Here is a 15,404-nt window from a genome sequence, read left to right as displayed (position 1 = left end):
CTTGAGCTGTGCAGCGTAAAATAAAAACAATGTAGCCATTCACTGGGCGTGAAAATCTTTTGTGTACGTGACTTCCAGTGTCTAGTCACTTTCGACGCCCTTGCTGCTCGAGTTTTTAATTTTAAGATTCACAATAAAAAAGTGTGAAGCATGGACGCTGTAAATTTTAGATAAATTACGGCGACTACGAGTGAGATGCCAGTTTCCGTCCTGACTTCAAAATGTCAACTCGTGTCAAACGGCGTGCCTTGTCGTTGGACTGTAAAGTCCAAATGATCAAAGCGATTGAGTCGGGCATTCGTCACGGCGATGTCTGTCGAAAATTTGATGTTAAACCCAGTACACTGTCAACGATTTTAAAGAAAAAAACTGATGTTTTGAAGATGTTCGAACACAACAAAATTGAGCCGTGCCGGAAGCGAATGCGGTTTTCAGCAGTCGACGACGTTGAGCAGGCATTGCTGAAATGGTTTACCAGTGCCCGTTCTATGAATGTCCCAATCAGCGGTCCTATCCTCCAGGCAAAGGCCGAAGATTTAGGACAGAGAATGAAGCATTCCGAATTCAACATTTGTATTTTCCATTTTAATATTATTTTAATAAACATGACAACGTTTATTTCAATACTATTTGTGTGTTTTTAATGCTTGGTCTAGTGTTTAAAATGGCGCCATAGTTTTGTTTACCCTGACTTATGGTAATTAGTTTGTTTCTGTAAAGCGCCCTCTAGTGGTGATCGGTTATTACGAACACCGGTTATAACGAATATATTCACCTGGGGCCTTGATATTCGCACTAACGAGGTTTGACTGTATGTTGTAAAAAAAATACACAACACTGACGATGTCAAAAATAGTGGCCGGCTGCGTACTGATCACGTGACAATGCTTTGCCCATACTCGCAATGCGCCTTTGTCAGGGAAGGAGGCCAATTCACACCTAATACAATGACAGTTTCCATGAATTGCTGAAAATAGGAATGGAAATGCAAATAACATTTAATAAATGTTTTGAAATCCTATATTATAACCCATGATTATCAAAAAAAAAAGGATATAACATCCTTACAAGAACAAGTAGTGTTGATGCTGAGGGGAATAAGCTATAAAGAACACACAATATCATTGAAAAAAACAATTGAAAATTATTTGAATAAAATAAAGAATTTCAGCCTTTGCCAAATGGTGCCTAAGTTTATGCTCAGTGACCGTAGTTAAGAGAAAATTAGATTGAAGATGAACTGCATTTTATTTTAGAATGCACCCCTTTCGAATATGAGTGAAGAAATGTATTTAAAAAACGTGACCTTAATGAAGTTGCTCAAATGTCAAATTACAGATATTAATTAAATTGTTAATATTACAGATATAGAAATTCAACTGGCAATCTTTTTGAAGGAATATAATACCGGTATATGAATGAGGAAAGGGGGAGAAATTGTATTTTCCTGTTATTTTAAACTTGCAGTTCTTTCTGAGTTACAGTGCTATGTAATTCTTGTTGTTTTACCATACTGTATCCTATGATGGTACAGTTGTGTAATTAAGATTTTATTATTACATATGTACTGCAGTTTGATTTTTAGCACTCTTGAAAATATGATCAGCATTTCCACTGTTGATATGCAAATAAGCAAAACAAAATATAATTTTGTTTTGCAGTGAAAATATTTTATCATGAATACCAGTATTATAAAACATCAGAAAATAAAAGAGGTTGGAATCTTGTAAGTTTGCGATAGTTGTGACATGCCGACCAACCTGGGAAGCATGTGTCTGCAAATATTTGTATATGAATGGACTGCCAGGTTATCCAATCACTGAACATAACGTAGGTCACAACCCTTGCACAACTTTCCTGGTTATTTTTATAATGTCTGAGAACATATGTAATAATAACAGAACTCTATGGCTGCATTCTGATACCTACGTAGCATGGAAGTTATTTTTGCTTGTGATGCGATGTATCCAGGCTGCTTTTTCTTTCACTGCACTCAGGGCATTGTATCTCCAAACGCCATAGGAATTTTTATTTTTACATTTTAATAAAATGAATCACTAAAACGACAGCAGGTGTTTATTTTTTCAAAGAAGTAGTGACGAAAATTCATCATATTTGTTTCAAAGTTAATGGGATGCTTAAATGCTACCATAAAAACTATAAAATTTCAACCACTTTTGAATAATTAGTTTTTGAAAATTGTTTTTGAATACTATAACAGTGTTCTCCCCAGACTCCATGCCAAGCATCATGGGTAATTTGCATAACAAAACATCTAATTTGCATAATTTAATTTGCATAATAATTAGTTTCTCCAACAAACATTGTGATACAGTAACTACAATAAAGAGATATTTTTATAGCTCATATATTTTATATCATTTTATATCACTTCATTGTATTTTATGTGTGCATCAAGTCAAAAGTTTGCAATAGAACAGCAAAAAATGTATTGTTATGAATATATTGTTATCCATAGTAGTAAATGTTTCATCATTGTTTTGTGTACAACAAGTACAGTTCGTTTTAATGCCCATGTCACCACTGTCAGTTCATATGACGAGGGGAAAAACAGTTTTTTGGTTAAATTTGTAAAGTCTGCCAGATTGCGGGTTATCAAAATATGACTTAGAAAATAATAAATCAATAATGAAATTTATTTTCTACAACGGTATTTCAAAACTCATGTCAGCGTTTTTCCATTGATCTATCTATACCTTGTGCGTAACGCTACGATCACCACGGGTATTCTCTGCTGCTGTTGCGATCATCGGTCCCTGACTTTTTGGTTTAAAAATACACAAATTTAGAATGTTTTGTTAATTAAAACGATTCAATTACGATTATCTTAGAAATTATATCAAAATCGCCAACGAGATGTTGTTTTTAAACATCGCGGAAAAACATGCACTCTGCGCCGCCATCTTTGTTGCCTCGATCGGAATCCCCCTTGTAACCCAGCATGTCACACCACGCGTTACGTCGTTTCAGTGGCGTTCCTCGGTAATGAGGCATTCAATGAATGAGGTATTTCTAGAGGTCAGGGTTCGTTTTTTCTTCGGCCCTCTTGTCTGCAGTTGAATAATTTTTGCTTCGATTTATTTTCGTTTTTTTTTCTCAATGTCGCTTAATTTCACTTGTTTTTTTTTTATTTCTTGATAATTAGTGTCATCGGTGATGGAGTAGTAAAAACTGCAATTAACCACAGTGCAGCAAATCAAGATAGATCTTCCCAGCGCAATGGGCAAATTATTACTTTGCAGGCCCCGATCCCCTTGACAGACTTCCTGTAGACTTCCGTTTTATCACTGTTTTTGTAAGGGTAACAAAGACAGGATTACCTTTTGATCAATACATGTTATTGTTTTAAACATGTGCGAGACGAGGCTGACACTTGTAAACAATACAACAACTTAAGCATCGCGGACAGGATTTCAAGAATCGCGGGCGAAACGAGAACGACGCGGCTATTTGTCTAAGCGACGCGGGCCCGCAGTGCTTGGGGAGAACACTGCTATAATTTAACTGGAACAAATTTGTAAAAATAATTGATTATTAAAACATTAGATGGCATATATGGTACATCATTTTTTCAAACAATCGTTTGCGATATTCATGCCCAAAAGAAAAAATATTGTAAAACATGTGGAAAAAGCGACATGCAATTTTAGCAAATTGTAATAAATTGTAGTGTGCAATAAATATTGACCATCATGTCAATGTTTACGATACAGGTTGGAATACTTATATACGTTAAATGTGTACACTAATAGACTAATAGTTAAACTAAAAAAGTATCATTTATTGTCAAAGATTGTCACAAAGTCATACATGATACTGTTTTGGGCTTAGTTAAATCAGATTTTTAGCAGAAGAATTATGTTCTATGTGACTAGTGAATTATTATTTGAACACAATCTAAACATTCCAAATTGGAGTACCTCAATTAAACCATTGAGTGAAATGTCAACTATGCAAATGAGTGTTAACAGATTGCTTGCTGGAAGCATCCACGAATAGCCAGAATAAATGGGAGAAAAATGAGCATCCCCAGTGATGTGTTAATTTCAATCAGTAGTTTCGTACAATGTTTTTGCATTTGACACCTGGCATCCCTTATGGAAATGGTAATGGCTAGGCATTGAAAGTACAACTCATAACAGATAACATTTTTTGTGTGTGATTACCCTTTTTTTTTGACGTCTGCTGTATGATACATATCTGTTTTTGCTCACCTACCAGAATATATATGATTGGTCTGTATTTCTTTTTAGGTAAAAATTAGTAAATAGTTACATTGGCTGCTTTGCTTACTTCACACTAATATCGCTAATATCCAGATTGCAGTATTTTCGGTGTGAAATGCAGTGAAAATTCCTCTCATTTTTTATTCGAAATTTAATTGGTGTTTGTTTTGTGCTGGTTGATCCATTGACTCTTCAGAACAAAAATTCCTCCTTTTCAGTCAGAGAAACAGATACCGCATTTGTTCTTTTGGAAATGCATTTTATCTAAAATCAATGACTCATTTTCAAAAACATTTTGCAGTTTTCCTGTTTCACAAAAAATTATATATGATGTATACTGAATCCTTATAATATGACTTATTTATAATTTTACTTATTTATCCTATAAAAACACACCTGTAATAGACGAAATGTGATTGTAGTAAAGCAAACATATGGTATCTGTTTTCCTGGTCTCATTTGTACTTTTATGTGGTTGTGCTTTGTATCATTGTTTTGAAATAATACCCTTAATACTTGCTCCTATGGAAATACAACATGCATCACAGGCCGTACCACATAGCAGTAGGTCATATTTGTGTAGTTGAGTCAAAGCATACAAACAAGGCAAAATTTCAACTCCTGGGAAAAAAACAGCTGCTCTGTGATTGGTCAGATTGTTAGGATTGGGTAGCCAATCAGGCACATTCTTGAAGTAGTTTTGCATTGACCACATTTCAGTCATTTTGTGAATGACTTAATGCCAATAGTGACTTTCTCTTCTAGATTATGTGGCCTGTGTGTGGGACACTGATTTCCTCGACATTGAACCCTTACCACCAGATTTAGAAGAAGATATCAAATCGCACAATAACTTCACAGATAAATTAGCAAAAGTTCTCTCTGCACTCACGCCGTGGTCTAGAAGTGGCCGTGAATCCATTCCCCAAGGTAAGGTTCTGTCTACAAATAATTTATAATTTTATAATTGTATGCAGAGCAGAGGGCAACATTGCATTATTCCAAAGAACATTGCCATTCTATACTAGCAATTGAATTTATGGATTTCCCATCAAAATGAAGTCGGATTTTGATAAAATATAGAAATGGTGATTTATTGAACTCCAGATTTGAACAAAGTGAATAATTATTCAATCACGAGCATACAATTTCATTCAAAATTTATTTCAATTCCCCTTTTCTCCCAAAAAATGTGATGAACTTTTTATCGATAGGTTTCTAAGTGAAATTTGCTGATCAGATAATCATTATTAAAAAATTTGTTACATGTGTAGTTGCATTCAAATACTGAAAGTAACAAATAAACATCGCAACACACTCTGCTAGAATTTATTGTGATAATCACTAAACTCATGAGCAACCAAGCAAGACTAATTGAAGTGAAAGATGAAATTAAGCAGATATTTCAATAACAATAATTCTATCTTCACTATTTTGCATAATAGATGTCTGATGACAACATCCATAACGTCAGATAAAATCAGAGTGCAGAGTTCATTATTGAACGACACCAACTTCAATTAACACGTTTAACTGCTGTAACTGCTGATTTCAATTCATAGCTCATTTTACTACACATTTTAAAGAGTTAACGAGTTTAACAGATAATACAGCTTCAAAACCTGTGAATAATTACTGCAATTACATGAAGTTTAAAAAATTTCTATCAACAAATATATCTCAAGTATACTATATAATGAATAAGTTAATTAGCCCCGATCCTCTGACATTTTATTCGGGAGACAACCATTCTACAAGTTTTGCAGCTTAATTAATTCATTCATTCTTTTGCAGGATTCTGGACAGCCTTAGGTGACAATGACTTGTCGCATCGATCACTCATCGCTCTGCTGTATTATTTTATTCATTCTGCGGACAAACATAAATCAGATATCTATCAAAAGGAAGCTGCAATTTACGCAGCTAATGTATATTTTGTGCTGATATCCATACCAGGTGGGTGTACGACTACTCTCATTGAGTGTCTTGTCAATCTCTCTCAGGTTTTTTTCAGAGGCGCCACCAAGTGGGGGAGATAGGGTTCTCCCTACTAGGGTGTGGAGTTTTTGATAATTCTATGTTAGAATGGAGCATTCATTTGGCTTCCATGGGGCCAAAATTACTATCAGACAGGTCACAGTTAAGGACTTTGGCCACATGTGACCCCTGGTCAATCAGAATTTTATGGTTGCCAGAGGATATGCTTCCCAGGGTAAGGGGGTGCATGGCCATGGTATGAGGGCAATGCGCCCCTGTTCCTTTGTTTAAAAAATTTCTGAATATCAAAGCAATCAAGTTGGTCGTTTTCAAGCAGAAATCAAAAATAGCTTCTTCTTTTTTACACAAAAAATTACTAAAATATTAGGTAAAAATAGAGAATTAAAGATATTGTCATGAAATGAACAAATCTGAAGAAGGTTAATATATATAGTATCAAAGTATTTGAGCTGGTAGTTTTTAAAAAAGATTTCTTCAAGGAAGACATTCAAACTAAAATAGTTAAGGCAGCCAAACTATCAGTCTATTTATTTGTATGCGACACTAAATATAAAACTACTTGCAATTTTTTGAAACTAACATTAACATGTTTATAAATTTACTTTCTTTCAGTTTGTCCTTTAGACTTCGGCAAATGTTCTATGACAGAAAGCATGTAATTGTAAGATTTTGTAGTTATTTTGATGGTACATAAATAAGATTGTAATAAAATGTGTTTATTTTTTTATAAAACAATATTTAATTCTTGTTCTGTTTTAAAACAAGCAATATACCTTCAAACATCAACATGCTTTATAATGAGCAAAAATATACATTTTGACTATTTTCTGTGGGGGGGAGGATGCTTCCTTGATTTTCTGAGTTGAGTTTTGTTATGCATGCCTAAACAAACTATGACGTCATGGTAAGTTACAGTTTGATAATTTTGAATTACACGTCTTGACTTTAGGTTAATGGATTAGGTGTAGAGTACGACGTAGAAATAAAATATAGATTGTCAACATTCAGTGTTCCATATCTTCCCTAACCCTAATTTATTAATTTGTGATGCGCGTTGTGTGTTGAATAAAAAAACAAAGTAATTAAATATATTGTCGTAAGAGGGCAGAACAAGTTTCAACCTCATTGTCACCAATTTTGCAGTTGACAAAATCGAAGACAAAATTAGTTCGGTAATGTTTTTTTAGCTCCGCTGTCGACTTTGTCGAGCGGAGCTTATCATATGCGTTTGTGTCTTTGTTTTATTTTTTCAACTTCTTCTTGAAAACTACAAGCCTGAATGCTTTGATACTTGGTGTATATGTACCTTGGGTAGACCTTTCTCAGATTTGTTCATTTCATGATCATATCATCAATTCTCTAATTTTGGTGAATATTTTTGTAATTTTTGGTAAAAAGTGATATTTTCGACTTCTCATTAAAAACCGCAAGTCCAATTACTTTGATATTACATATATAGGTACTACATAACATGTGGATCTCTCTCAGATTTGTTCATTTTGTAATGATATTCTTAGTTCTTTAATTTTGGTGAATATTTTTGTCATTTTTAGTAAAAAGTGATATTTTTGACTTCTTGTTAAAAACCGCAAGTCCAATTGCTTTGATATTACATATATAGGTACTACATGTGGAACTCTCTCAGATTTGTTCATTTTGTAATGCTATCTTTAATTCTCTAATTTTGGTGAATATTTTTGTCATTTTTGGTAAAAAGTGATATTTTCGACTTCTTGTTAAAAACCACAAGTCCAATTGCTTTGATATTACATATATAGGTACTACATGTGGACCACTCTCAAATTTGTTCATTTTGTAATGATATCGTCAATTCTCTAATTTTGGTGAATATTTTTGTCATTTTTGGTAAAAAGTGATATTTTCTTCTTGTTAAAACCACAATCATTTATGGTGAAAAATGATATTTTTGAATTCTTGTTGAAAATAGCAAGTCCCATTGCATTGATACTATACGTATTGTTCATTTTCTAATGATATCTTTTGTTCTTTAATTGAAATGTGCATTGCTAACAGCGGAGCTATCTCAGCCGAGAGGATGCTTGTTATTGATAAATAGTTGATATTGTAGCATATTTGTGTCATATGTGAAGTTTATTCATCCAGAAAGAATTTGATATGTACAGATTCAATTCAATTTAAACTAATTTAAAAATGAGCTAAAAAAAACTGAGCATTTCTTTTTGTGTGGAATTGTTGTTAACTAGTAGTCCGATGTGTGGTAGCTGGATTACTATCGTTATAACAGACCTAGGTGTTGTTCATGTTGCTAGGTGTCGTAATGGACATTCACCAACATCTAAACAGTGTTGTTTATCATCTGATAATGACACCATAACTGCTTGATTGCTACTAGATGTCACCATCAATTCTGTGGCAAGTCTATTATGAGGAAAAGTGTCTTTGGTTGAACAAAGGAGACCTCCTGCAGATATATAACACCAGCGGTTTCTCCAGTTCTGTCTGAAGATGACCAAGTACCTTGGTTGGATTTCGGGTTGATTGAAATTCCTTCCTTCAAGCCATGCTTTGTGACCATTTGCTATTCATGTTCAGAAGGCCTTTAAATAAAAGTCATTATTAGTTGCTTCTAGTTCTAGCTCTAGCTAAGCTGTTCACTCCCATTGATATGGTGAGGCTGTACTTCTGAGTTACCTTACTGACCCTGAAGTTTATGATTCTATGTCTGTTTCTTCAGGTTTCGCAAACTCATCAAGGTTGGCTACACCATGTATGATGTTGGTCCTTGTCATACATGCATGTTTTGGTGTCCCCGCAAGCCGCAATATACTGCGTATCTTGCCCATCGATCCAGGAAGACTACTTGACATCATTTATCCATGATTCTCTGTAGTCACCCAGCACAGCATTGCCACTTGACTTATCAATAACAATCTGTCGTTGATTTACTTGTAGGATGTGCAGCTTACAATGTATTTCACCCTGTGCTGTTTCAAAAAGCATTAGATGTGTTAAAGTTATGGCCAGACGCTGGTAAGTCATACATAAAATTGACATGTTCATCACTGCATTCTCCATATATACACAGAAGTGGAAATTTGGACAAGAAAAGTTGGCCACATGGACAGCCATCCTATTAAACTGGCTGTCTCCATACAAATAAAGATGAAGTTTCAAACAATGGTTTTCATACTATGATGATTGGATTATGTCATTTCTGTGTTTATTTTCATGATTGTCTTAATGAGCCACCAGTTTTTATACAAGATTTTAGATACAAAATAAAATTGTCTTTTCAAATGCCATAATATCATCAAATTGCGAAAATTAAATGGTTTACAGTATTACCGTACTCGACTGCGTTAGTGCCCAGGCAAGCGCCCACCCCCCACTTTTGCTCATTTTTTTATATTTGAGGTCACATTTGGCAAAGCGCCCACCCCTTCAAAATGCAACTAATTTAAAACTTGGTCTTGTGTAACAAATCTTGGTAATCGTTTTTATATGAGACAGCATGAATATCGACTGCTGTGAACATGTTGTGAATGCGTAGACCACGGTAACCATCCGTAAACTACACTTCTACAATGACCTTAATGTTAATACAAGTAAAATGCGGCAAATATTTCATGCCATATTCAGTTTACCTCTCAAAAATGGCTAGTTACTAGTTTTATGGAAAAACCATGTCGTTTATTTGCTGAAATCAATTCTAACAGATCGTACTTCGACATCGATAATTCACTTCCGCATTCCAAAGAATTGCATCGGTACAACACAGCATTCTGATTGGGTAATAACCAACTCGTTAGGTCAAAGGACGCTGCTGCAGGTAAAATCTGCAAATGCATCATGGCGGTAAGTGATTTTCATCGAGAGTTTGTGTACACCATCGTCAGTGGAGATAATGAGAATTTTTACTTCGACTGTGTTCCAACAGACTCTGTTTTTAATTTCGTAAATTCTGGTGGTACGTAATTAATATTGTAATAAAATGTGCATATTTTTTGTGATCATTTCTGTTTCTTCATTATGAAAATCAATGGAGACGCAACTAATTTCGCAATGTGATTTTCCCTCAAAGACGTAATCTGTCACATGATGAATCAAAATTTTCATTTGCACTCTTTTTCGAGGGGGGTGCTAGGGTAAGCGCCCACCCCTAAAAAATCATGATTTTCTGAGTTGAGGCCTCTGGGCGCTAACACGGTCGAGTACGGTAATACTATATCCTAATGAAAATGAGGGATGGGGTCTACTTCATCGTTTGTGAGTGGATATTTTAGGTTAAAATTTCTTTCATCAGTAGGTGGAAAGCGTAAACGCAAAGATGCACTGGTTACATCATCTCAGGGAGGTGGTAGGAAAGGACGTAAACATCCGAGAAGACAAGAAGACGACAATGTAATACAAGAGGATTTTGATTCTGATAACGATGATTCCATAGCTGAGCTTACTCCACAAGATATTAATGTAATAAAACGAAGATTGTTGCACCTGACGAGGGTGGGTAAAAAAATTATCGCTCATCGAATTAGCAACAGAAAACGTTTGCAATCCTGCCAGTCTACTGTTAACTACTTTTTGCCAATTTCACAAGTCTCTTTTTAGTGACAATTAAAACAGATCACAAGAATTTTGGGCAAATTAAAAGTACCAAAGCATTTTGGTTTGACAAATTGATGAGTCCCATAAATATGCAGAACATACCGGTATTGCAACATATAGTTCATTTTCTTATTGTGACAACTTGAATTACCTTAATGATCCTATTAACTTGCATATTTATTTGCTTACTAAGTCGACTTTATTTAATTTATCTACTTGGATAGGTTATAATTATTTGACCTTGTTTGTAAAGGATGTCCATACAGTTTTAATAATTTTGATAAGCTAATCTAGGAAACTCCAAAATCTGCTTCCAGTAATTCACAGTATAAGAGATGATCATCATTTTGGGACAAGGGGTTCACTTGTAATAAATATACACGTAAATTGTCAAATCCTTCTAATAACTTTATCAAGACTACACAAAAGTAATAATGCTATCTTTGGGTTAGTCTTAATTTTTCAATTCATTTTAATCATTCCCTATATCTATTTCAATACGTAGGAGTTTTTTCTGTTTTCAGGAACTTGTTCGACTTTTGAAAAGTTTCTCCATGAAGGAGCATGCTCAGGTGATTGACCATTTGTTTCTGGCTTTAATGGAACTAAGCAAAATCGATGGTGAATTTATGGATGGCAACTTCAGCACTGATTGGTAAGCGATGGAAATGGTGTTTACATCACACTTGCCTTCTTATTGTTCTTAAAATGCTATAAAGTAATTGTTGTCAAGTTTGTGATTCTTCGTCTCTACGTCAGTGACCTAAAATGTGATACAATCAAATATATGCTGAACAGGAAGTCCCCTTTTGGGACATACCATTATCATATTATGTAGAGTTTGTACTCACTAGGTGACATTTCAGTTGTTCTTAGTGGCAAAGATACCATGGCAACTGTTCTACTTGGCACCTTTTTCTACTAACATCTGGAATGGCTACCGGTACTAAAATAAATAGCTGTTATTCGTTGTTCAGAAAATTAGCTTATTCATATTAGCAACATGCTATTGTTATCAGCCAGAGGTGACGTATTAGGCATTTCAAACATTAAGAGTGAGTAACAAGTGGAACAGCGTGGCCACTAAATTAAAATGCCACCTGACGATTACCATATTTGCTCTATTAGTAGCTCATGTGCTTACGTAAATGACAGATGTCCACATAAATTGTATTTTTATAATCCAGCATACATGTACTATATATACAAATTTTTGGTTTATGTGCACTTGTATCGGAAAAGCGCTTCTAATAGAGCAAATACAGTACCTGTACAGAACAAATGCAAGGTATTGATAGCTGAATCGTTATGATTTCCTTTCTTTTTCTCAGCGATATCAATAAAATATCAAGTGTCAGTCAGTTGGCATACATGGCTTTCACTATATTGTGTACACAACTTCATGGTCCAGTCAAGGACATGCTGATAAAGGTATCGTACTATGTTATCGTGAGAATACTATTATTTATGTACTATATGGTGATTGCATCGATCGAGTACATACTTTCTGATATTCCTATAACTGCGTTGTTATACCATATTTTTCTTTGATTAGGTGCCACTTTGTTACACTTTTATTTCATGGTGATGCTTATTTGTAGTTAAATTTAAGCAACTTTGTTTCAAATGGTGCTCATTTCAAGCCATTGTTCTTGACCATTCTGGTGATACATTGTATCAACTTTATTTTAAATACTAAGTAAATGAGAAAGTTATACAAAAAGTATCATCCTTTAGAAAACATTCACAGCTTGGCATACGATCATCTAAGGAAAAATAAAATAAACACAAATGCATTGCGTAGTAGCAAATGGTCACGGTAGCGAAATCCGGTCATTAGAATTATTACTTAGTAGTAATTATAATAACATACAAAAATTAAATTCGTTGAATTGTTATGAAATGCACGTAAAATTCATCGTAAGCGAATGATTCCGGTGGCATGTAAACTCTCGATTCAGAACAATTTTCGTCATGTTTTTTCCTCACCTGAAATGATGTTCTTTGACCTGATAAGTCAAGTCGTTAAATAACCAATCAAAATGCTGGATGATGCCAATGTGTTCAAATTACCATAGCTCATTTAAATACTCTGTTAATGTAATGAACGCAACCTGGAAGTGATTTGCCGTTGTTGTAGTGCGATCTTTTGGCTTTGATTTTGATGGAAAAACAGCATGATTTTTTTTTTTTTAAATCAAGAAATTAGTCATTTTTGAAAGTTAAACTGAGCATTTGAAAAATAATTTAACATTGTTTACGGCGATAACAGCTCATTTGAAACAGAACATTTTATGGGCTTACTGTGAAATTTGCGAAATTAAAACCACACGAATTTTTCCTTCTACAGTAGGCAAAAGAGACATGTTTCAAGAGACTGTGGACTGATTTCTTATAATTTGTTAGAAACAAAACTAAATTTTTTGCATAAACACCCATCGTGCAGAAGCAGTGAGGGACTTCCGTGATTGCTTCTATCGCTACCAACATGTTAATCTTGACAGTTTCAGATATGGGTTTTTAGTTTTTAGTTTTTGATTAAGAGTTGTTAATTGTTATAAACATCTCGTGTAGGAAGAAAAAGACCATACAAAATCATTTTGTATTATGGTGACAAAAGTTGACAATGGCACTCAAAGTGTTAATGGCTGCCAAAAGTGTCACAGGACTTGTTTTTGCCCCCACAAATATTCTATATTCTCCTGTCATTGCTGCAACTGTTGATTTATGTAACCATGGTGATTGTAGCATTGAACCTGATGGCAGGAAGAATGGAACGATATTTGAGAGGTAAAAATAATATTGCAGGTCTCTTTTAATGAGATCTTGGCGGCCATTTTTAATAATGTAAATTGCAAATGAAAATATTTAAAATGTATTCTACAATATTATTTTTTGTTGTTTGCTAGACGTTTTATACGCTAATGCCGAATATTCTAATGTTGATTGGAGAGAATAAAGGTGTTGCTGCTGCTACAATACCAAGGTCCTTACAGATGATAAAAGATCAGGCTGTAGCATATATCTGGTAAGTTGTCATGACAACTTAAGACAGCTTGAAACATGCATATGCTGGACTGTTTTCTCTACTTTTTTGTATTTGCTCTATGCCCCCCAAAGTTGTTTATCATTTTTTAGCTCCTCTGTCAACTTTGTCAAGTAGAGTTTATCATATGAGTGATTGTCTGGTGTCAGCATCAATTTTTTACCTTTTAAACATCCTCGCGAAAACTTCAAGTGTGATACTTGGTTTGATACTTGGTTTATATGGGAACCTTTGCTTCACATATTTTTCTGTGCAAGTGTGACACAGACAGTAAAACTGTTTCAAAGCATGTTTTGTCAATACCAATCAATCATTGACACATTAGCTGAAATTGGGTACCGGTAGTCAAATTTAATTTAATGGGAGGAAAAAAAATGGCATCTGCCAATGATGTGTTCATGCCTGCATTCAAAATCAATATGTAAGAAATGTTAAACATTAAGCTTTAGACCTTGTTGTGGCATTAAATAATCTTAATACAAAAAAAAGTTTAAATGCCAACCACATCATCACAATTTTCCCTTGGATGAGAAGCAACACAAGCATGCGCTCACCGAAATGTCAAGAATGTGTCTATGGTCAAAATAAATCCTACTTTAATCATCATGCATACAATAAATGCAGTTCTTGGAGATGTGCTACTAATGGAGTAAATATGGTGTATGAATTTTTGTTTGTTTTATAGCCATATGATTGAATTGCAAGGAAAAATTGCTCTGACTCCTGCTCGTACTCTGCTCCAGAATGTGTGTTTCAAAGCACCCGACAGAACAGAGTACAGAAGCAAAATAGCAGAAGCCGTTGTGAAGATACTTGATGAGTTTCCTGATGTGGAATATGCCAGCTTTCTGCAGTGGTTAGTGAAAATGTCCAGGCAAGAAAAGGTATGTGATATCAATATTTTATGTGTTACATAAGGTAAAATTGACATAATATTGCAGTGACTGGACTGGACATAGTTTTATAATTTGTGGATTTTGTAGAATTTTGCGATGCATCTCAGGATTCTCCCACATTCTAAGATTCTTCAAACCAAGACTTCAGGTTCCCAAGTCTCTCTAACATCCAGAAATTCTCTTTCATTCCAATATACTCCCACATTCATAAATTCCCTTTCATATAAAGATTCTTCTACATCCAGAGATTCTTTTTGATGTTGGAGAATCTCGAGATGAAGGAAAATCACTGGATGTAGAAGCATCTTGTGCTGTGGGAAAATCTATAGATGAAGTAGAATTTCTGGATGTTTGAGAATCTTGTGATGATTCTTATCATTAGTCCCCGTCTGAAAATGGGGACTTATGTTTTGACGTCCGTGCGTGCATGTGTGTGTGCGTGCCTGCGTCTGTGCGTGCATCCTGTATCTTAGAAATACCTGAACCAATCACAATCAAACTTCACACATACATCTTACATTATATTATACATATGCACGTCAATTTGTTTCACGATCTGATTCAAGATGGCCGAATGGTGGCCATTTTTGTGCTAAAAATCATCAAAATCAACCATTTCTCGGCTGTTTA

The 15,404-nt window shown here is 34.6% G+C and overlaps 1 protein-coding gene across 1 annotated transcript in view; it reads left to right on the top strand.

The window, feature by feature from the left end:
* Nucleotides 1-15,404, top strand: part of LOC100367618 (condensin-2 complex subunit D3-L-like) — a 47,435-nt gene that overhangs the window by 6,463 nt on the left and 25,568 nt on the right. Inside the window, exons 2-9 of the mRNA XM_085501862.1 lie at nucleotides 5,013-5,177; nucleotides 6,042-6,203; nucleotides 9,180-9,257; nucleotides 10,531-10,730; nucleotides 11,357-11,487; nucleotides 12,164-12,281; nucleotides 13,742-13,860; nucleotides 14,564-14,762. Of these exons, the coding sequence (XP_085357988.1) occupies nucleotides 5,013-5,177; nucleotides 6,042-6,203; nucleotides 9,180-9,257; nucleotides 10,531-10,730; nucleotides 11,357-11,487; nucleotides 12,164-12,281; nucleotides 13,742-13,860; nucleotides 14,564-14,762 (1,172 nt within the window). The remainder of the gene's footprint in view (nucleotides 1-5,012; nucleotides 5,178-6,041; nucleotides 6,204-9,179; nucleotides 9,258-10,530; nucleotides 10,731-11,356; nucleotides 11,488-12,163; nucleotides 12,282-13,741; nucleotides 13,861-14,563; nucleotides 14,763-15,404) is intronic.

This window comes from Saccoglossus kowalevskii, chromosome 7, assembly GCF_978046115.1.
Source record: "Saccoglossus kowalevskii chromosome 7, keSacKowa6.1, whole genome shotgun sequence".
Taxonomy (NCBI): Eukaryota; Metazoa; Hemichordata; class Enteropneusta; family Harrimaniidae; genus Saccoglossus; species Saccoglossus kowalevskii.
Note: the sequence above shows the minus strand (reverse complement) of the source record. Positions and strands in the feature narration are given on the sequence as shown.